Below are 24,226 nucleotides of genomic sequence, written 5' to 3'. Positions count from 1 at the left end.
GAATATGAAAGGACAAGTCCTTGTCATATCCAAGACCAGTTCTGTGCTTATTATGGACAAGCTCTTCCCAAGGTCTGATGATGGGCTTAGGAAGTGCAAGCTGAACTTCTGCATCTGCATGTAACCTGTGCTGCTTTATGGGAGTCTATTTGAATCTTCTGAACAGAAACAGGTTCAGAATGACTCCTCTATTTTAATTCTTCTTGCTGTAGTTGAGTTTCGAGCTGCAAAAAATCTACTTCTCTTATGCATTTTGCAGGCAAATTTTAATGTCAGCCAGAGAGGATTTGTTGATTTTTACTGTGTCATTAGTAGTAGACTGTATCAGAATTTTCAAAAACTCTAATACTTCATAAGCTTTCCCCATTTTCTCCAGTTCAAGAGTGCCAAGAAAAATGCAGAATAATGACAACAATTTTAAGCACTTGAATTCTCTAGAAAGAAATATGTAGACACTTGCAGTAGGGTCGATATAAAACAATCTTGTCCCCTTTGAAATAATTCCCTTCCTTCTTAATTTAATGGCTTCATATTTCGAGTATTTGAAGGAAATTGAAAGCACTTCAAGTTAGCACACACTGGAATTTATACATATGTTTGTCCTTTACTATATTGCGATGCTGAAAACAAGCAACAATTTTAAAAAATGTAAGCTCTCAATAGGCTTTCATACACCATATGAGATATGGCCATCAAAAGAGGTGTGAATCTCACATACCTTATTACATACTATTTCATGTCATACCATACATACCTATGGCATGTTCATCACATATAACATACGGTCTTCACATTATATGCCATATAAAAGGGTCAACGTACTCATGGTTTATGGTCTTCAAAACATATAAACCTAATTATATGTATATGAGCCAAAGTTCCAATTTAATACGTATGAATATATATTAACAAAGCTCCCAATATATATGAATCCACCATTATATATACCATACAACCCTTCTTTTTTTCCTTTTTTTTTTTTTTAAACAAGAGCTCAACTGAATTGCTCCCTACGGACTTCAACGCACTATTCAACATAGGTTTAAACTACTCAACAAAATTCCACGACTTTCACCACAGTCCACACATGGTAATTGAGGCTTAAGATAGGAATTTATAATAAGAGGACTCTGCATAGAGCAACAAAGAGCATACCAAATAACACATGCATCAACATCTAATGATTGGCTCTATTCGACGTTTTGTATATAAGCCAATTCTTCAACGTTGTGTATTCCTTGACCAGCGTATGGAGTGGACTTTATAGGCAGTAACGTTGCCAGCAACGTTTATAGGCAGCAATGTTGCCTTGCTATTCGCACTTGTCCATGAAACGCTGCAAGCCTGGCTCTAATGTTGATGAGCTCCTCACAACGATAGCTTCTGATGCACCTGGTACTTTTGTAAATACAAGCAGGAAAATCCCGACGATCAAATAAGCAATGTACTCTTTCCTCCAACGTTCAAAAGACTTCGACGGCTGCGGCACTGGGGACTAAGGTCCTTCAAGTGAGACGGAGCCACATTGGTACTTTCATGGCGCCTGATGCATCTTAGACCAAAACAGGCATTCCTGAGCTCAACTTTAGAGCATTTCACACAAGGCCGAGTTCTTCCACCAATTCACAGTCAGTTTTGGCTGGAAATGGCCGGAAATAAGGATGGACGGTTCGAATCCCTTTAGCAGTAGAAGGCAAGATTGCTTCACGCAAAACTATCACGCAGATGGCTTCAATGGAGATGGCTTCAACGTTAGCAGGAGAGCATTTGAATCGCATTTCACAGAAGTTTGAGTTTAGCTTGAACAATATTGAATGTCTGGTTCGTATCCTGCCGGTCGGACCAGAGAATATATGGAAAATGGCAGACAATGGCAAACAACGGTTATGGCACAGAGCCCAGAGAGCGCAGTAGATAGATTCCACAGGGGGTAGTGGACAGACTGCAAGAAAATGGCAGAAGGCGATGTGTCAGGCTGCAGAAATGCAGAATATGGGTAGAAAATCGTGACTACAATATAGTTGACAAGATTTACTGTGAGGTAAATGTAACATTTCTGCAGGAAGGACAATGCAAAAGGCAGAGGAGACAACTAAAATAGTGCACAATGGCAGAGCACCCAATTTGAAGAAGACCACCCAACTAATGGTGGGAGAAGGCCACACATCATGGTTTTGATACCATGTTAAACACCCATGGGCAGCAACATAATCTGAAAGATAAAACATGAGAATACATTTTTATTAACAAGAGATATACATTTACAATACATGGTTTGACCATTGGGTTTCACATCCCAAGGTCTCTTGGACTTCCTTTTGTCTATTCGGCTTCCACACTAACCCATTAAGGATTAGGTGTCCAACAAGGGTGATGACCATAATGATAAGGGGTAGAGCTCATGTTTGGCTTTTGACCACTTGCTAAATTTTATTGCCCGACTATCTTTTGCATTTTGTGGTACATTTCTTGTTGTATGTGGCCATATTACGCTTTTATATTTCCTTTTAGCTGCATCAAACTTCGGGGCATTGTTTTGGGCCCGACCCAAGGTGTGGACAAGGGGAGGGGGAGGCTAACATCTTATGGACCCAGTGAACAAATGCGGGCCCAAATGGGGAGAATGTGTAAAGGGCTTGTAATGAGCGGAGGGGAGTGAGATATATGGTATTGGGAAGCGGGACCACACAACCAATCATGGGTTCCCATGTAGTGCCACTCCTAAAGCTAGTAGCAGATAAAAGAGATACTAGGATACAAGATTAACCCCGCAGTTGAGGTAAGGGAACAAAAGTACAGTCAAGGCCCTTCTTTCTACTAAGGCCCCCCACTAATCCATGCCCAAGTGTGCCCAAGAAAAATAAGCATAAACACTCAATTACATAATGAAAATTCATACCTTTGGGATTGGATGGTCCACCTTCAAACACATGATCATTACAGATGAGTGGGGGTACATAATGGCTGGCTTAGGTGGCAGAGAATAACAGCACATTGAAGTTATCAAGTCACTGCTGGCTGTCGATTGAGAAAAAATCTAGGAATTTTTTTCCTATCGGGTTGCCCACTGGTTGTCGGTAACATTCATGAGAACACCATGGTAACATTCATGAGAACACCATCAATCTCTTAGTACCATAGACCTATTACCTGCACATCACAGACAAGCAAACGGGGCAACATGTCTTGATGCCAGATGGCATACTTTGATCGCCCATGCTTTTGTTAGCCAATAAAAATCAAACAGAAAATAAATATTTTCTAAAATGCAAGTCTAATCTAAATGCACCCATTGATATGATATTATATTCTAGTGCAAAGTCAAAATGTAATGCATCCTACACGACTACATTATGCGAATGCTAAGTGTAGTCATACAACCAATGCAACCAACATATCAATAGATCAATATGAAAACCTTTTCCCTTATGATTACTCATGTAATAAATCGAAAAGCAAAGGTAAGAAGAATGATATGTAAGATCGCAAGGGCAGGAGGTGGGAAAATAAGAGACCCATACATCATAGAAAGGAACTTTGGAGGAAGGGAAAGACACCAATTTGTAGGATCGAATTTGCTCCTGCTCCCAATTTTAGTGGGAGAAAATTTGACCGAGGGGGGGGGTGGGGGGCGCTCCCCCGCAACCCTGAGATGGAGATGTCGATAATCAAGCTCATGAACCTTCAATGAAGAGCTACCTCAAGGATCATATCATTCTCAGGGCATGAGGAAGTAAATGGCTCAGAGACATCTATAATGATAGTACCTTGATTATTGGGAAAGCAAGACACGACAACATCATTATACCTAGGGAAAAACCACAATTCCTCACTTTTAGGTGTTGAAGAATCTAGGGCAATTAGGTGTAGTGTGATTCTTCGTTACTTGATAACAATTTGTGAAGCACTTTTACAATTATCTTAGCTTGATCTTCTTCTTATTATTAGTGTGTGTGTTTCATCAAATTGCTACCAAAAAACATAAATACAAGAACACAAATGTTGGCTCTCTGCCAGGGCCAAAACCTCTCTCTCTTAGAGAGGAAAACCCTTTAGTAAGTTTCTCTTATTGAAGCTTCTTATTGATCACTGCCAAACCCTAGACCCTTGACTAGGATGTCCTCCAAGCACAAGTCAAGTCCTCTCCTCTTTTCTGCACTTTGTTCCCCAACACATAGACTTCCTCCTTCCGACACTTTGCTCCCCAGCACTTCGTCCTCCTTCTTTGTTTCTTGTCTAGAGATAGACCTTCCTTGAGTGAGCCTTCTAGGTGAGATGTTCCTCTTCTATCCTTGACCAAACGAGATCCTTCTTGAAGTATGGCTGTAATACTGTTTTGCTGCCCTAGTTTTTCCCACGTGAGGTAGGAACCCTAGAGAATTAGGGTCCTTTTCCTTCGCTAGAGAGATAGGCTCCTTTGCTAGGCTTGGGAGTCCTTGTAGACTTGATTTCTCACCCAAACAATAATATTTCATGGATTGTTCTCTAGCTTGTTGTAATGCCGCAGACTTACCCTCCTCTTCTTTGCACGTGTGACTGTTTCTAGCCCTAGAAACAATCTTCTTCACTTCGGCCTTCTTCCTTCTTCCTTTGCTTGTCTTGGAGACCCTTTAGACTAGGCTTTCCCTTGTCTTTTTCGGCTACTTCACTTCGCTGATTTCAGAGGTATATGAGTGCGTTATAGTGGAGTGGACAACCTCTATATAGAGGACTGTCCCTCCTTTTTGGCCGACTAGAAGGCTGACTTGAGGACAATTTGCAGGCTGACTTGTTATGCTTGCTTGGGATGGCCTTCTTGTGGAGGACGTTGCTGCATGGAGAGGACTTGCACTTGTCTTGGAGGTATTTCTTTGACCTTGTACATAGTGTAACATGCCCTCTAAGGGTCTTATAAATATATTGACCTTTTGACTTCCTAGAAGCCCTTAACCATGTGCTTGATACTCATTGACAAATAATATAAAAATAATATTTATTTTCTTGAATAAATACAAATATCAAAAGTACATTTATGAAGATCGAACCTAGTTACATTTCCTTCAACACTCCCTCTTAACTAGGGAGGTATTCATACAACATTACAAGGTGTTTGGCTATTATCAATATTGAAGAATTCACATAAGAGAAATCGGATTTGCAATCCATCTGTTATAGCATCATATCAATTAGCATTGTCATAGTGCAAGGCCTTGACTAACAACTCCATCTCTTCATGAGATCATGAGCTACAATGCTGGCGAGACCAATGATTTATAGACACCTTCATCATTGTCTCATAAGGTACATACGCACTCGGGTGTTCACTAAGTATGACCTTCTAGGACTATTCTTGTCTTCGGTTCTCAACGCTCAAAGAATATCGGTCCTCTTGCTTACTCTTGTCTTGGATGCCCTAGACATCCTCAAAGAGTGTTGGATGCTAGATGATTACCCAATCCTCCCATTCTTTCTTTCCAAGTGAAGACAAGAATGTTGTGTCTAGCTTGTTGAAATTTCTAAGTCTGACACATTAGAAATCCCTACTGTATTTTCTGGTTTAATTTCTCCTACTTGTTTATTCCATTAACAAGTTATTTATATAACTATAAATACTGAAATAAACACAAATGCAGCCTTAACTCATACATAGATCAACAACTGAAATAATTGAGACAAACACACAAGGGACACCGTTATTTTTGGACAATCGTCCCCAGAAAAACCCAATGCGAGAAAACCGATGCAACAGTTTTAATGGTTTTATTATTGTGAAGATTCTTGAGTACAACTCAGGTGCCAGAAATGGTTCACCCAACAAAGATTATTACACGGCAGTAATACCTCTTCTCGGAGATAGATATTCAGCCTCTCAGCTCTAGTCTGCCCCACGAAAATCCTTCCGATGCTTCCTCTTGGCTCTGCATCAACCTTGCTAGCCTCAGCGTAGTTCCTGAAGCCTCTGCATCAGCCTCTACGCAGTCCTCAGTTGCCTCTGCGTAGCTTTTGCTGCCACTACGTAGCTCTAGCTGCCTTCACGTCAGCGTCTTCGGTCTTTGTGCTGACCCTCTCGCACTATCCCTGCCTCTCTGCTATGTACTCACTGCCCCTCACTGCAACAAATCACTTGTTTGAATTTTCTTAGCAAGCCCCGCTGCAGAAAATCAAACTAATTGATCAATCTTGGTGTATCTCCAATTGACCCTCAAGCGTCCTCTTACATTTTTTTTTTGAGTCTTCGACAGCCAAGATTAAGTCTCTAATCGACGGCTAAGATTAGATTTGGCTTGATCCATGTCATTTAGAACATTCTCACCTAGTTTTGTATTAATACCCATTAATATTTTAATTTTCCTAAGCTTAGACTTAGGAAACCCATTAAAAATATTTATCATTTTAATTTTTCTCCAACCAAGTGGAATTTCCCCAAACCATTTTTGTATCTTGGAGATCTTAAGTGCCTTAGCCTTTCCACTAATTTTCATGGCTAGAGCAGATTCGATGCTACCACAAATCAACGCTCCCTCTTAGCGAGGAATGTGCTCTAGTAATGCTCCACTACTGAAACATCACACTGATCCTTTCGCACCAGTACCTGTGCTGATGCTTGGCCTGATGCCTCACACCATCTGCATTGCTGCTTCTTGTACTGCTGCCCATGACACTGCTACTGCCACTGCTACATCTGCACTGCAACTCCCTCTCAATATGCTTCCCATGCTGCCCCTAGCATTGCCACTGCTAACTGTTGCATTGCAACTTAGTTATCGAGAAGTAAGTAACTGATCTACCCAAATACGGACATCCCGGTCAGTCTGGAAGCCTCATGAAACTGACGCTACGTTTGTTGCTATCCTGTGCTCCCTATGCTGCCACTGTGCTGCTACATACACCTCTTTGCCTCTCACACTGCTGCAACCTCCACTGCGTTGCCTCAGATTTCTACAACCAAGCATTGCCTTGTTGCTCCACTACACTTTGCTCCACCCGACCTCTGTCATCCTGTTACTATCGTTAAGGGCTCCCGTAGCCGGATATGATCCAAGAGTTTGGGCACCTCAAGGATCTTGCCCCTAGTATGTAGTCCTCTGGCTACAACTCGATGTCTCCCAACCTCTTCTCTAGAGGTGCATGGGCACTCATGGCACGGTTGTCATCAGTCTCGACTTCTTTCTTTGCCTTAGTTGGAGCTGCCTTGGAGTCGGAAGCCTCTCCCTTTTTTTTCTTTTTGGGACACTGGGATGCATAATGTCCCAGCTCCCCACAATATAAGCACTTCACCTTGGAGATATCCTTCTTCTTCCTCTTCCCCTGCTGTCCCACAGATGCTATAGCCGCATCCTCCTACTCCTCTTTCTTGATTCGACCTCCCTTGCCACTACTCCCTGCCTTGGTCAACCGTCTGATCTCTTCTTGGCGAAGAGTTGCCCACATCTCCTCCCATCCTGGAAGAGTATCCCTACCCAAAATACTTTGGACAAATGTCTTCCACTCCTCGGAGACTGCATTCAGGGCGGTTCTCACCATAAACTCAAGATCTGGTATAGACCCCACGGAAGTAAGTTGGTCACGAATTTCCTGCAATCTGAGGAGGAACGGATCTATCTACTCCCCCTTCTGCATCTGATACGACCACATCTGATTTTCCAATAGCATCTTCCGCTGCACGGAAGAGCCTTGTGTTGATCAGTGGTTGTCATTGATGTCAACCCAAGTAGCACCAGGGGCTACCCCGATCTTGCAAGGGCATTTTGACTTGACAACTCATATTATTTTGCGTCAAAGATCTTCTCGATGGATTCTACTCATCGAGATGTTTCCGTTGATATATGGTACGCCTCCCAGTTCTTCACGGTTTGAGAGTTATTTGCGTTTGAAGTTAGTAACCCCAGTTAGTGGGCTAAAACCCTATGGGGTTGTAGCATGACACTCATAATTGGTTTTGGTCATTGAATAGTCAATAAGTAATAATATTTTTTTTTGCTCCTAAAATCCCTCCAACATTCACTTATTGAGGACCCTCTCAACTCAAGACATTCATATAAATAATGACCCTCATATCCTCCTCTAGTAGGGATTTTGTGGCTTTGAACAGGTCATCGTGGCATTTTCGCTACAACTTTTTTCTGCGAAGCTTCAAAAGCTGATATTAAAACCCATTTGAGCCGAAATCTTGATGAACCTCATGACCGAATTTCAGATCTTGGTTCACTATATTTTCAGAGATATGATCTAAGGAAGTTAGGGTTTTTGCAAGCTTGTGAATTCCATGTCAAACAGGTAACCTTGGGAAAATTGTCATAACTTTATCCCTGACCATTGGATTCAAATTTCGTAAATAGTCATAGAAAGAGGATAGACTGCAGTTTGTTGAGTAGCATTTTCAGGGCCAAATGTCGCAACAGTGACAAGTGGCACTTCGTACAAGTTCGCTCTACTGATCTAGGCTATAATCAGGTCATCATGGGAGATTGGGCATAACTCTTTCTTGAAGAATCCAATCTTGATCATAACTGTGGGGTTGCAAAGAGGAATTAGAGGGCTACCACAAGACGAAATTTCAGATCCTGGAGATCCGAAATGACATAGATACAACAGATTCAATATCGAGCTCCTAGAAGGCAAGAAAAAACATGCATTCAAGGATCATTGCAATAAGGACCACTCATCAACAGTCAAGGGTAAGTCTCCTACAATAAGGTATGTATGATTAGTGTTTAAATTTGAATTTTGAGTATCATCTCTGACATATGTTTTTGCAGGACAAAGTATATACAGCAATGTTGCACGAAGCGGGAGCGAAGCGGAAGCGGAAGCGGGAGCGCGGAAGCGTCATTTTCCAAAAATCTAGGAAGCGAAGCGTCCGCGGAAGCGTCTGCTATATATATATATATATTTTTTAATTTTTTTGCATTTATACTCAAAACAAACATCCCAAATACCAAATTAATTGTAGAAGACATGAAAACATGCATATTTTTGCATAAATCAAGATAGATATGGCATCCATGATTCCATTGTAGTTACTAGTATGTACAACAATCATCTATATTCTAGCTATTAAAAACATACATCAAATTTTTAAGCATATTATAAAACATAAAACATTTAAGCATATTATAAAACATAAAACATAGAGCATATTATGATTTATCTAGCAAGTGAGCAACTGTCAACATTTGTCATGTCCAAAATTCAAATAATAATGTTTACAAAATATGTCACTTGGTCACCGCCAAGCCAAAAAGGTTCAAAATTCAAATTCACAAGTCTACAAGTCTAATGAGTAATCTATGAGAAAAAGTAGTAGATTGTGAATATATCTACTAATCTCTCCTCCTTCCACCACGAATAGAACGTGATGGCGGGCCTCCACGTGGTGGCAATGAAGAAGATGGTCCCTGTGTAAGTCGTGGCACTGGAACTGATGAAGAAGAACCCCCTGCTGTTGGTGTTGAACCATGGAACCTAGGAACCAAGGGACCAGATGGGGGTGGGGGTGGTGGCATATCAACACGGTCATCATCATCCTAGAATCGCTCAAAAAATTCATGCAAAAAAAAAAAACACTACTTAACAAAAAAATTAAAAACATGAATTAGAGAAATGCTTTATAAGGGAAAATTGGAAAATTCATACCACAATGGACATACCTGGATAAGAGCATCCTCTAATTGCTCTAGTCGCAACACTCCATCCTCCAAATTGGGCTCCTCTGGATTCTTGTCCCAAATCAACAAGTCTTTATTAGACTTTGCATCTTCACAGTAATGGGACAACAATCGCAAGTTGTAATGAACATAAACCAAGCTCTCTGCCCGGTCTAAATTCAACCTGTTCCTTTTAACACTGTGGATGAAAGAATAAGAGCTCCAACACCTCTCTGCAGAAGAAGTGTTTACCACCTGTGATAGCACCCGCAATGCCAAACTCTGTAGAAGTGGAGTACCCCCTCCATGCATGTTCCACCACTCAAGAGCAGAAAAAGTCTCTCGATCTTGAATTGCATGCATGCTCCCAAATGGACCAGTGTTGAGCGTATAGTTGCTCACCTGTCTCCGTACCAATGCAACCTCCTCCTCATCAGGGATTAATTTACTCAATGCAGCCATATATTTTTCGTGAACCTCTCTATCTTGGTGTGGTTTTTTCCTGCTTCCCCCCCAGGTGCTGGTGTTGAAAGCCATGATGGATGATAGTATTTAGGTGTCAAAACATATGCTAATGCATGCAATGGAATATTTAGCATTTCCCATCGGTTTTGCACCTCTACACGAATATAATTGTACAAGGTGGTATCTCTAGGCTCAACAATGTCTTTAATCTGCCCCAACATGCTATCCATTTGCTCATACACCTCCCCAATTACTGGTCGATCTGAATCCGCAAACTTGATCATGTAATAAATTGGTTTGGTGAATTGCAAAACATATTTAACCTGTGACCAAAAGTAACTGTCAAGAACAGTGTCCTTGACTGCATTAGCACCATCTGTGTCAGTGTTAATTTCATCCCATGTTTCAGCACACACCAGATTAGTTAAAGCTTGTCTCACCCTCACTAGCCGCCTAAAGGTGAGGTAATAACTAGCAAATCTTGTCTTTGCAATTTTAAGCAATTGCAACTTGGAGTAAGTGCCATAGAAGTAGTTTACCCTTGTATGCCCTGTGATGAATTTAATGAGCTGCTTCCCTTTCCTGCAAACCTCAGCAATCCACCCACAATCTTTGTGTTTCACAATATCATGCATCAAAAGGTTCAATGTGTGAACCAGGCACCCAGACCAAAAGATGTGTGGATGAGTACGCTCAATAATTTTTCCTGCTGCCTTACAATTTGCTGCATTATCTGTGATCACTTGAACCACATTATTCGGACCAACATCTTTGATTGATTTCAATAGGAGATCTGCAATGTTTTGTGCAGTTGCACTGATGGAGGAGGAGTCATGACATGCAATAAATACTACACCACTAGAAGAAACACCAAGAACATTTATCAAATGTTGGTTTCTAATATTTGTCCACCCATCTGATACAATGGATACCCCAGAATCCACCCACTCATGTGTAAAACGTGTCAAAGCTCTTTGAACCTTAGCTTTTTCTCTTTCTAATAACACTGTTCTAGCTTTCTCATAGTTGGGGGCCTTGTATCCTTTTGGGGCTTCATTGATGGCCTTTACCATGTCATGCCAATAGGGAGAGCGAAGCACATTGAATGGTACACCGCAAGCACAAAGAAAACGGACTATCTTTCCATCCACATCATCCCTCCCAGCAACATTAAGGAAATCCCCTATTGTTCTTCTACCTCCAGAGGTTGCAGAAGTACCATGAGGAGATGGGCAACTACCAAATTTAGAGGTTGCACTTGATTCAGAATGAGTTTTTTGTTTCTTGTTTTTTTTTTGTGCAGCCATCTCTATTTGGATGTATTTTCTTCTTTCTTCAGTTGAAATGTTTGGGCAAATTTGTACCCCCACAGAACCCTTTTTTTCATCACTGTCCAGCACCCCACAAAGATGCCTCCTCAGACGGGTATATGAACCCGTATATGGTTTTCCTCCATGACAACCATGAGGGCACACAAATTTGTAAGATCCACCACCCTTTCCCCCATCAAGTTTGGTCACATAGTTCCACAAGGGTGTTGATGTACCTTTCCCATCTTGTGCTTCAGTGTCCCCTTCAAGTTCATCCCCTTCCTCTTCAAACACTTCCTCCTCATCATACATTGGGTCACTACTATTAGGACCAAGTTTATCCCCTTCCTCTTCCCCTCTATTCCTCACCCTTGCCATCATTAAAACCAAGAGTGGAATGATACATAGAAGCCAAAAGAACACCATCTTGGAATATGGATATAGGTGGTGGACAACCTGTAAATAAAGGAGCAAGTAGAAACAATGGGAAAGAGTAGGAGAGGGAGGAGAAAAATACAATTTTTTTTTCAAAAAAACAAGGGAGTTTGGGGTTTGAACTTACCTCTTTAGCTCTTGTAGATGAAGTCCTCCAAGCTCTTGCTCCAAGCTCCTCCTCCTTCTCCTAGCTCCTCCTTCTTCACTCCTCCAAGCTCTCCTCTCTTCTCCTCTCCTTTCCTCTCTTCTCTTCTCCTCTCCTCTCTTCTCTTCTCCAACTCTCATAAACTCAAAGTGAGAAAATGAGGAATGAATGGGAGCTTTATGCTTTTCATTCCTCACCTAAACTCACCCTAAACTCACCCTAACCCACCCCCTCATTGCAAGTTAAGTTAACTTTTAAAAGAAATTAAAAAAAATTTAAGTTTCATTGGCTGCCCGCGCGGAAATTTCCGGAAGCGCTCCGAAGCGCTTGGGAAGCGTGCGCTTCCGGGCCCGAAGCGTGGCGCTTCCGGATGCCCGAAGCGCCCTCCGAAGCGCGGATCCGGGGCAACGCAACCCAATTTCCAGGAATCGTTTTAAAAAACCGGAATCGCGCTTCATGAAAACCGGAATCGCGCTTCGCCTGGAGGTTCCGGAACGCTTCCGTACGGGACGCGATTCCGGCTTAGGATCCGGGGGGGGGGGCGATTCCTGCAACTATGATATACAGGGTCTCGATTATATCTCTCTGTCTCTATATGTCACAGTTAGTTTTGATACCACATTTCGGATGTCTTATTCTTGATACTACACATTTGATACTACACCACGTCTGCTAAATCTATATGATGTTGTAAGTTCATTTTACTTGTCTTGTCATAGTTGATAGAATGGTCTCTGTTGTTGTACTTAGGACTTGGTTCATCACAAGTCTAGGGTCTATCATCAGTTTCTATTGTATATATCCTTAGGTCAGTTTTGGATATAGTCTTGCATAAAGTCCAGGCCTATATCAAGAGTGGGAGTCTTTGTCTACTGCTGCAACAAGTCAACAACAAAAGTGACAAGAACATTTCAGGTATGCATTGTAATTTTAATTTGTATTTATTCATTATTATGCACATACATGTGTTTTGCAGGAAGAGGTAAGTTGAAGGGTATTTTGTTTTTCCTTTTGAGAGTGGGTTTCGTTGGGCAAATTTGCATGCAGGTAGAAGAAGATTCAATGACAACATCATGTGAGCATTCAAGAGGTAAAGTATCAAATCAAAGGAAGCATTGCAGCGAGACATCCTTTAAAGCCATGACAACCATCCGTATATTGTGAAGAAGTGTCAAGGCCAAGAGTCATCATTGTAAAGTTGTAAAAGAGTCATTTGTAAAAGTGTCATCATTGGAAGAGTCATTATTGTAAAAAAATCAACTTGCATAGAGTCAAAAAAGCATTGTTGGGAGGTATAGGAGTCTCTGTTGGGATGATGTCATGGTTGGGTTGCAGGTCATAGTGTGATTGGGTGTTCGGTCAAAATCATTGTAAATCAGATTGTATCGTGGATCATTGTCCCTAGTATGGGAATCCACACTCTTGTCTTATGTCATTATAGGGTGGTAGGGAGGTGCTAGGCAAGTGCATGAAGTCGCCTATAGGTTGGAGCCTGTGAACACTTCAAGGTGGTAGGTTGGTCTAGGGTGTTGGGGCATCCATTCAGTTGATTACTGAAGAAATCAGGGCATTGGAACGTCCTTCCAGTGGGAGCTGGAGAAGAATGCTTTTCTAGAATTCTAGGAAGTTGTTGCTTTCATTTCAGTTGGGGTTGAAGATTAAAGAATTTATTAGAAAAGCGTTTGGTGGTTTTTGACCCAGAGGGGGTTTTCCACCTAAAATTTTTGTGCCTACTATGTACTTTTATTTACTGTTATTACTGCATAAACATTAATAATAATTGAAGATTAACTAATGTTCTGAAAATATTTAAAAGTACTAATTGCTAAAAAAATACTGATTCACCCCCCCTCTCAGTGTTTTCCAACACCTTAATATAATGTCTTCAAAGTATCCCACATCTCCTTGGCTATGTTCTTTTCAACGATATGTGGTATGACATGATCTTTGACCCCGTCAAGGATCATGCACTTCGCCCTCGCCATTGCATCCTCATACTTGTCATTCTCAGCTGGGTCAACCGGGATAGCCATGGTTCTCAAGGTAAAGTCCTTCGTGCGATGTCGATCCAAGACTGCTAGGATCCTGGCCTTCCAGATGACAAAGTTGGAGGCCCCATCCAACCTGTCCTGATCCCTCAATCCGTTCACAACCATTCTTGCTCCTTTTCGAACTCCCTTTGAGTCTCGACTCCCCTCTTGGAAATCTCCCTCCGAGTCCTAATTTCCCTCCTGGAAATCCTCAGCCAAATGTCGAACCGCTCCTCTCCAATCCTTCTTGTAAATGCAACTCGGATCTGGATTTCTTGGCCAGAAATCCGTCAAGGTAGCGACTCCCTCTACCTTGGTTCTGTCCCGTTAAGTAATGTTCTGCTTCGACAGAAACAACACCCCACCAGCTTCCCAACCACAATCTGCCCATAGCTCGCTAGGCCCCGACAACTGAAGAAACTGAGCCTTCCAGCTCTACGCAATCCCGACAAAGGCTGAATCGCTCCTTTGGTCAACTGCGTCAATCCTACCTGGCTAAGTAGGATGATGTGGCTGTTCGTGAGCCTCTTCTGCCTCTCTGCCTTTGCGCTGGCCCTCTCCTTGGCTCAAAATGATGACGCAAGCCCTCTGCGTCACTTCTTCTCTGCTACCTTCTACTTAGGAACAATTCTGTCTGGGACAACTGTTTCTGCTACAAATTTTCGGATTTTTGCTAGTGTCTTCAGTTCTCCTGTGATCTGCAACGCTCTGATACCATGTTGAAATTTCTAAGTCTGACACATTAGAAATCCCTACTGCATTTTCTGGTTTAATTTCTCTTACTTGTTTATTCCATTAACAAGCTATTTATATAACTATAAATATTGAAATAAACACAAATGCAACCTTAACTCATATACAGATCAACAACTGAAATAACTGAGACAAACACACAAGGCACACCATTATTTTTGGACAATCATCCTCGGAAAAACACAATGTGGGGTGTAGCAGTTCTAAGGGTTTTATTACTATGAAGATTCTTGATTACAACTCGGGTGGCAGAAGTGGCTCACCCAACAAAGATTGTTACACGACAGTAATACCTCTTCTCGGAGACAGATATTCAGCCTCTCAGCTCTAGTCTGCCCCAGAAAATCCTTCCGGCGCTTCCTCTTGGCTCTGCGTCAGCCCTGCTAGCCTCAGTGTAGTAACTGAAGCCTCTGCGTCAGCCTCCTGGCTCTCTGCGTCAGCTCTTGGCCCCTTTGCGTCACCCACGTAGGCCTCTCTGCCTCTGGGTAGTCCCCAGCTACCTCTGCATCGAGCTCTTCGGTCTCTGCATTGGCCCTCTGGCACTATCCCTGCCTCTCTACTATGTACTCATTGCCCCTTGCTGCAACAGATCACTTGTTCGAATTTTCTCATCAAGCCTCGCTTCAGAAAATCGAACTGACTGATCAATCTTGGTGTATCTCCAACTGACCCTCAAGCCTCCTCTTATAATTTTCCTGTTGAGTCTTCAATGAATGAGATTAAGTCCCTCTAAGATTAGATTTGGCCTGATCCATGTCATTTAGAACATTCTCAACCAGTTTTATATTAATATCCATTAATATTTTAAATTTCCTAAGTTTAGACTTAGGAACCCCATTAAAATTATTAATTATTTTAATATCTCTCCAACCAGGTGGAATTTCCCCAAACCATTTCTAAGTCTTGGAGATCTTATGTGTCTTAGCCTCTTCACCAATTTTCATGGCTAGAGCACATCTGATGCTACTAGAAATCAACATATCTTGTGTCTACATTTCCATTCATGGCCTTCATCTAGACTTACGGCTGTTAGTGCTGGTCTAGTGCGTGACCCATGAAATGGAAAAACACAATTGTCACTCCTTTGTAATCATGGGTGATCCAAAACTCCCTCTTGATCAGGGACTTGTCAGAGCTCCCTCTTAACTAGGGACTCTTTCATTCATCAACAACTTCTTCCTCGTGGGTCCTTCAGTTGCTTGATCTCCTTCCTTTCTTAGATGTCATGAAGTCTTTGTTCGAACTTCTTCTAGGTAGGGCAACATCCATCGATCACTTTCCGTGATTGCTTCCTTCATGGAAAGTGGCTTTCTTGTCATAGATTAGGTTTTCTTGTCATTTGGCTACTCCTTTGTCATCTATCCATGCTTCAAAATACTCTCCTTATGGATGTTTTCTTGTTTACATGCTTCAACCTAGTAGCCCATCATGACTTCATCCTGATATTGTTTCAACATTGCTTTTTCTCTTGCTGGATGGCTTCTTCATCACGACATCTTTGTAGAGTAGAATCAGTGATCTGCATCTTTCATATCTGTAAGGCCTTCATAGGTGTCAAGGGTCCTTCCTTCCTTTGTCAGATTTATTCTACCTTCTTTCCGGAGATATCTTCAAAGTATTTTTGTCAGATAGTGGTTCTCGGTGATCATGGTGTTCTTCACATGCTTGATCTCTTTCTTCATTTGCTTGTCTTTGGATAAATTGGTCAACCACCTCATGCTCCTTGAGAGCACTTCTTCATTGCTTTCTTCCTGGACTAGTCAACATTTCTTCTTGCTTCTTAGTCAACAATCTTATACTCCTTATGTGAGCATATCCTTTTGTTGACCTTTATTGCATTGTGGTACATGCCTTCGAGCATGTCTTTGGTGAAAGAGATTCTTTCGTACTTGATCATGTTATAGAACTATTCCCATGGCTCAATAATATACAAATGATAACATGACTAAACTTTGATGCATACATACCTCATCATGATTCTCCTTTGATCATCTTAGCTTTATTTGGTTGTCCTTGGTGTGGCCCTTCTTGCTTCATCTTAGCTTGCCTGTGTATCATCCTTTTCTTGAATCTCATGAATGGGATTCCCAATGAGACATCTGCTTTGTTTCATGAATAGATTCTTTTGAAGATTCCATCATAGGATCTTAAAGACCCTGGCCTTGCAAATGTTTCTTTTCTTTTGATGATGGAGGTCTTCTAAGATTCTTAATCATGATCAATTTTCTTTCATCGTGGATGGGGTCCTATACTAGGTATGCTGTCCTATGCTAGGTATGCTTTTTCTACGTGAATACCTTGAGGTATATCTATCGTGCTCCTATATTCTAGAATATATTTCTAACTATGCATTTTATTCACATTATAAATGCTATTTCTTCATGAGTATCTATAACTCTATGTACTTCATGCTTCTAGATTCTAGAAGATGTTTCTAGTCATGCAATTTCATTTTATTCCTACATGCTCTTATCCTACTCAAAACCTTGAAAGAAGACTTGAAGTAAAGAGTTTGACTTAGTCATAGTAGAGATCCAGAGGATCTTCCTTCTTTTGCTTCTTTTCTTCTTTCACCTCTTGAGTCATGTGAGCTTCTTCCCTCTTTCTTTGGTTGTTCTTGTCCTTCTTAAGCTTAGGACAATTCCTTTTGTAGTGTCCATATTCTTGACATCCATAGCATTGGATTTTGGATGTATCTTTGTTGTTTGTTCTTCGTGGACCAAATCCCTTTCTCTTGGCCATGGTAGCAAATGATTGCTCCTTTGATCCCACATCTTCCTTTTTAAGCCTGGTTTCCTTTGTCTTGCATAGAGATCGCATTTCACTAAGTGTGGTTGCTTCCTTCTTGGCATATATGCTTGATGTGAAGTTGCCCCAATCCTTAGGTAGAGAATTGAGTACTACAGTTGTCATTTCTCTGTCAAACATGACTTCCCCAAGCTCTTGAAGTTGATCCCTCATCTCAAAGATCTTCATGAAGTAGGGAGCTATTCCTTCCTTTGATATCTTCATTTTGTACAATTCATTTCTTAGCGATATCACTTCTCCAACTGTGGATACCGAGAATAGCTCTACTAGCTTATCATAAATTTCTTTTGATGTTCGAAATTTGGAGGCATAAGGAATGAGAGAGTCTTTGATGGATTCTATTAGAATCCTTTGATCTCTTGTCTCATCCTTATTATACTTGGTTAAGGCTTGAGTTTGTTCCTTAGCAAGAATAGTAACATTCCCTTTGATGTGCTCTAGGAGTTCATTCTCCTCTCCTTGAGAAGTAAATCGGTCCTCTTCTTCCATGCAAGAAAGTTATTGATACCTACCAAGTTTTTGCTTTCCTTGCAAAAGGACATTGATGTATATTCAGAAGGGGACATATACTTACTTGATAGATTTTTAGATGTAGTGGATTTGCTTTCACCTTGAAGACTTGATGGCTTGCCTTTCTAGGATCTTGATGGTCTTCAAGATGCCTTCTTCAATGCCTTCTTCAAGTGGACTTGATTGTTGGCTTGGCTTGTGGTGTATGTCACTTCTTGATCTGCTCTTCTTTGTAGGTGTCTTTATGTAAGGTTCTTTTCCTTGCTTTGTAGTCTTCCTTGATGAATGATAGATGGTAGGCCTTCTTTTCCTTGTGTGGATTTGGCTTGATGCTTCAACCTTGTAGATGCCTTAATTTGATGAGTGTTCTTGAGTTGCCCTTTCCTTGATGTGTCACCTTAGCTCTGATACCATGTTGAAGAATCTAAGGCAATTAGGTGTAGTGTGATTCTTCGTTACTTGATAACAATTTGTGAAGCACTTTTACAATTATCTTAGCTTGATCTTCTTCTTATTATTAGTGTGTGTGCTTCATCAAACTGCTACCAAAAACATAAAGACAAGAACACAAATGTTGGCTCTCTGCCAGGGCCAAAACCTCTCTCTCTTAGAGAGGAAAACCCTTTAGTAAGTTTCTCTTATTGAAGCTTCTTATTGATCACTGCCAAACCCTAGACCCTTGATTAGGATGTCCTCCAAGCACAAGTCAAGTCCTCTCCTCTTTTCTGCACTTTGTTCCCCAGCACATAGACTTCCTCCTTCCGACACTTTGCTCCCCAACACTTCGTCCTCCTTCTTTGTTTCTTGTCTAGAGATAGACCTTCCTTGAGTGAGCCTTCTAGGTGAGATGTTCCTCTTCTATCCTTGACCAAATGAGATCCTTCTTGAAATATGGCTGTAATACTATTATGCTGCCCTAGTTTTTCCCACGTGAGATAGGAACCCTAGAGAATTAGGGTCCCTTTCCTTCGCTAGAGAGATAGGCTTCTTCGCTAGGCTTGGGAGTCCTTGTAGACTTGATTTCTCACCCAAACAATATTATTTCATGCATTGTTCTCTAGCTGTTGTAATGCCGCAGACTTACCCTCCTCTTCTTTGCATGTGTGACTGTTTCTAGCCCTAGAATCTGTCTTCTTCACTTCGGCCTTCTTCCTTCTTCCTTCGCTTGTCTTGGAGACCTTTTAGACTAGGATTTCCCTTGTATTTTTCGGCTACTTCACTTCGCTGATTTCAAAGGTATATGAGTGCGTTATAGTGGAGTGGACAACCTCTATATATAGAGGATTGTCCCTCCTTTTTGACCGACTAGAAGGCCAACTTAAGGACAGTTTGCAAGCTGACTTGTTATGCTTGCTTCAGATTGCTTTCTTGTGGAGGACATTGCTGCATGGAGAGGACTTGCACTTGTCTTGGACGTATTTCTTATACCTTATGCATAGTGTAACATGCCCTCTAAGGGACTTATAAATATATTGACCTTTTGACTTCCTAGAAGCACTTAACCATGTGCTTGACCTACTTCAATGAGCAAGAAAGTCATTGACAAATAATATAAAAATAATATTCTTTTCTTGAATAAATACAAATATCAAAAGTACATTTATGAACACCGAACCTAGTTACATTTCCTTCAACATTAGGAGGGGTAACTAACTCTTCCTCAAAACTAGGTAAATAAATCTCATCACAAATATCCACTTTTGGGCTAGCAACACAACAAGGGGGGGAACACTCAAACATGAAGAAAAACTCCTTCTCAGTGACATGGCTGGAAGAAGAATCCTTCTCAATTCCTTCCACACTAGGGCTATGGGAATCATCCTCAATGATGGAAATGTCCTTTTTTGCAGGATTATCATCATTTTGAAACATAAAGAAAACTTTCCAATCATTAGGATAGAGTTCATAAGAAGCCTTGCATATTGATTTCGGGTAGCATCGGATGTGCCCTAAGTCTCATTTTTTGCAAGGAGGCTTAGGCACATGTATTCCAAAGAACCCATAAAGCGTTTTGGGAAATTCCACCCAGAACCAGTTTTATTAAAATAATTAATTATTTTTAAAGGGACCGTAAGTCTAAACTTAGGAAAATAAAATAATTAAAGGGTATTAATATAAACTGTGGGTGTAACTTCTAGAAGAAGACGAGGATCAAGAAAAATGATCTTATCCATTGATTAGATTCTAATCTGGGCCGTTGAATGTCAATGAAAAGATTATTTAAGGAGGCTTGAGGGTCACATTTGGAAAACACATAGATAGTTCAGAAGTTCGATTTTCTGAAACAAAGCAGAGGAGCTGCCGGGAAATTTTCGATAGTGGGCTATTGCAATGAGGGGCAGGGATAGTTAGGTTGGAATATCTTCTCTAGGACCCAGGATAAGCAGCAGAGAGGCAGAGGGACACTAGGAGGAGGCAGCGCAGACCCAGGAGGGGTTAACATTGGGCCAGAAGCAGGGTTGCAGGAATCGCCCCCCCCCCCCCCGGATCCTAACCCGGAACCGCGACCCGTGCGGAAGCGTTCCGGAATCTCCAAAGGAATCGCGATTCCGAATTTGAGGTGGCGCGCTTCCATGTTTTAAAAACGATTCCTGCCAATAAGGTTGCGTTGCCCCCGGAATCGCGCTTCGGAAGGCGATTCGGGCAAGAGGTGGCGCCACGCAACCTGCCCGGAAGCGCACGCCACCCGGGCGCAACCCGCACGCAACCCGCGGGGCAGCAAAATAAACATATATTTTTTTTAATTTCATTTAAAATTTAACTTAACTAAGCATGAGGGGGTGGGTTAGGGGTGGGTTAGGGTCACTTTAGGGTGAGTTTAGAAAAGAATAAAGCCCCCATTCTCTTCTCATTTTCTCACTTTGAGTTTATGAGAGTTGGAGAAGAGAAGAGAGGAGAGGAGAAGAGAAGAGAGGAAAGGAGAGGAGAAGAGAGGAGAAGAGAGGAGAGCTTGGAGGAGTGAAGAAGGAGGAGCTAGGAGAAGGAGGAGGAGCTTGGAGCAAGAGCTTGGAGGACTTCATCTACAAGAGCTAAAGAGGTAAGTTCAAACCCCAAACTCCCTTGTTTTTTTGAAAAAAAAATTGTATTTTTCTCCTCCCTCTCCTACTCTTTCCCATTGTTTCTACTTGCTCCTTTATTTACAGGTTGTCCACCACCTATATCCATATTCCAAGATGGTGTTCTTTTGGCTTCTATGTATCATTCCACTCTTGGTTTTAATGATGGCAAGGGTGAGGAATAGAGGGGAAGAGGAAGGGGATGAACTTGGTCCTAATAGTAGTGACCCAATGTATGATGAGGAGGAAGGGTTTGAAGAGGAAGGGGATGAACTTGAAGGGGACACTGAAGCACAAGATGGGAAAGGTACATCAAATCCCTTGTGGAACTATGTGACCAAACTTGAAGGGGGAAAGGGTGGTGGATCTTACAAATTTTTGTGCCCTCATGGTTGTCATGGAGGAAAACCATATACGGGTTCATATACCCGTCTGAGGAGGCATCTTTGTGGGGTGCTGGAGAGTGATGAAAAAAAGGGTTCTGTGGGGGTAACCATTTGCCCAAACATTTCAAGTGAACAAAGACAAAAATACATCCAAATAGAGATGGCTGCACAACGAAAAAACAAGAAACAAAAAACTCATTCTGAATCAAGTGCAACCTCTAAATTTGGTAGTTGCCCATCTCCTCATGGTACTTTTGCAACCTCTGGAGGTAGAAAAACAATAGGGGATTTCCTTAATGTTGCTGGGAGGGATGATGTGGATGGAAAGATAGTCCGTTTTCTTTGTGCTTGCGGTGTACCATTCAATGTGCTTCGCTCTCCCTATTGGCATGAAATGGTAAAGGCCATCAATGAAGCCCCAAAAGGATACAAGGCCCCCAACTATGAGAAAGCTAGAACAGTGTTATTAGAAAGAGAAAAAGCTAAGGTTCAAAGAGCTTTGACACGTTTTACACATGAGTGGGTGGATTCTGGGGTATCCATTGTATCAGATGGGTGGACAAATATTAAAAACCAACATTTGATAAATGTTCTTGGTGTTTCTTCTAGTGGTGCAGTATTTATTGCATCTCATGACTCCTCCTCCATCAGTGCAACTGCACAAAACATTGCAGATCTCCTATTGAAATCAATCAAAGATGTTGGTCTGAATAATGTGGTTCAAGTGATCACAGATAATGCAGCAAATTGTAAGTTAGCAGGAAAAATTATTGAGCGTACTCATCCACACATCTTTTGGTCTGGGTGCCTGGTTCACACATTGAACCTTTTGATGCATGATATTGTGAAACACAAAGATTGTGGGTGGATTGCTGAGGTTTACAGGAAAGGGAAGCAGCTCATTAAATTCATCACAGGGCATACAAGGGTAAACTACTTCTATGGCACTTACTCCAAGTTGCAATTGCTTAAAATTGCAAAGACAAGATTTGCTAGTTATTACCTCACCTTTAGGCGGCTAGTGAGGGTGAGACAAGCTTTAACTAATCTGGTGTGTGCTGAAACATGGGATGAAATTAACACTGACACAGATGGTGCTAATGAAGTCAAGGACACTGTTCTTGACAGTTACTTTTGGTCATAGGTTAAATATGTTTTGCAATTCACCAAACCAATTTATTACATGATCAAGTTTGCAGATTCAGATCGACCAGTAATTGGGGAGGTGTATGAGCAAATGGATAGCATGTTGGGGCAGATTAAAGACATTGTTGAGCCTAGAGATACCACCTTGTACAATTATATTCGTGAAGAGGTGGAAAACCGATGGGATATGCTAAATGTTCCATTGCATGCATTAGCATATGTTTTGACACCTAAATACTATCATCCATCATGGCTTTCAAAACCAGCACCTGGGGGGGGAAGCAGGAAAAAACCACACCAAGATAAAGAGGTTCACGAAAAATATATGCCTGCATTGAGTAGAATAATCCCTGATAATGAGGAGGCTGCATTGGTACGGAGACAGGTGAGCAACTATACGAGCAACACTGGTCCATTTGGGAGCATGCATGCAATTCAAGATCGAGAGCATTTTTCTGCTCTTGAGTGGTGGAACATGCATGGAGGGCCTACTCCACTTCTACAGAGTTTGGCATTGCGGGTGCTATCACAGGTGGTAAACACTTCTTCTGCAGAGAGGTGTTGGAGCTCTTATTCTTTCATCCACAGTGTTAAAAGGAACAGGTTGAATTTAGACCGGGCAGAGAGCTTGGTTTATGTTCATTACAACTTGCGATTGTTGTCCCATTACTGTGAAGATGCAAAGTCTAATAAAGACTTGTTGACTTGGGACAAGAATCCAGAGGAGCCCAATTTGGAGGATGGAGTGTTGCGACTAGAGCAATTAGAGGATTCTCTTATCCAGGTATGTCCATTGTGGTATGAATTTTCCAATTTTCCCTTATAAAGCATTTCTCTAATTCATGTTTTTAATTTTTTTGTTAACTAGTGTTTTTTTTTTTGCATGAATTTTTTGAGCGATTCTAGGATGATGACACGGGTGTTGATATGCCACAACCCCCACCCCCATCTGGTCCCTTGGTTTCTAGGTTCCATGGTTCAACACCAACGGCAGGGGGTTCTTCTTCATCAGTTCCAGTGCCACGACTTACACAGGGACCATCTTCTTCATTGCCACCACGTGGAGGCCCGCCATCACGTTCTATTCGTGGTGGAAGGAGGAGAGATTAGTAGATATATTCACAATCTACTTCTTTTTGTCATAGATTACTCATTAGACTTGTAGACTTGTGAATTTGAATTTTGAACCTTTTTGGCTTGGCGGTGACCAAGTGACATATTTTGTAAACATTATTATTTGAATTTTGGACATGACAAATGTTGACAGTTGCTCACTTGCTAGATAAATCATAATATGCTCTATGTTTTATGTTTTATAATATGCTTAAATGTTTTATGTTTTATAATATGCTTAAAAATTTGATGTATGTTTGTAATAGCTAGAATATAGATGATTGTTGTACATACTAGTAACTACAATGGAATCATGGATGCCATATCTATCTTGATTTATGCAAAAATATGCATGTTTTCATGTCTTCTACAATTAATTTGGTATTTGGGATGTTTGTTTTGAGTATAAATGCAAAAAAATATAAAAATATATATATATATAG

At 41.3% G+C, this 24,226-nt stretch overlaps 2 protein-coding genes across 2 annotated transcripts in view; both read left to right on the top strand.

Annotated features, from left to right (window-relative positions):
* MAA3 (P-loop containing nucleoside triphosphate hydrolases superfamily protein) overlaps window positions 1–24,226 on the top strand; it is a 464,706-nt gene that overhangs the window by 386,063 nt on the left and 54,417 nt on the right. The window lies entirely within an intron of this gene.
* LOC149180244 (uncharacterized) lies at window positions 1,726–23,929 on the top strand. The gene is made up of 3 exons (XM_089417955.1): window positions 1,726–1,883; window positions 23,259–23,454; window positions 23,577–23,929. The coding sequence occupies exons 1-3, from the start codon at window positions 1,726–1,728 to the stop codon at window positions 23,778–23,780; spliced, it is 558 nt and encodes a 185-aa protein (XP_089274081.1). The 3' UTR covers window positions 23,781–23,929.

This window comes from Pinus tabuliformis, chromosome 3_2, assembly GCF_031772625.1.
Source record: "Pinus tabuliformis cultivar Carrire ecotype Pingquan chromosome 3_2, CPIR1, whole genome shotgun sequence".
In the NCBI taxonomy this organism is placed as follows: domain Eukaryota; kingdom Viridiplantae; phylum Streptophyta; class Pinopsida; order Pinales; family Pinaceae; genus Pinus; species Pinus tabuliformis.
The sequence above is the reverse complement of the archived record's forward strand: the minus strand, read 5'-3'. Positions and strand labels throughout refer to the sequence as shown.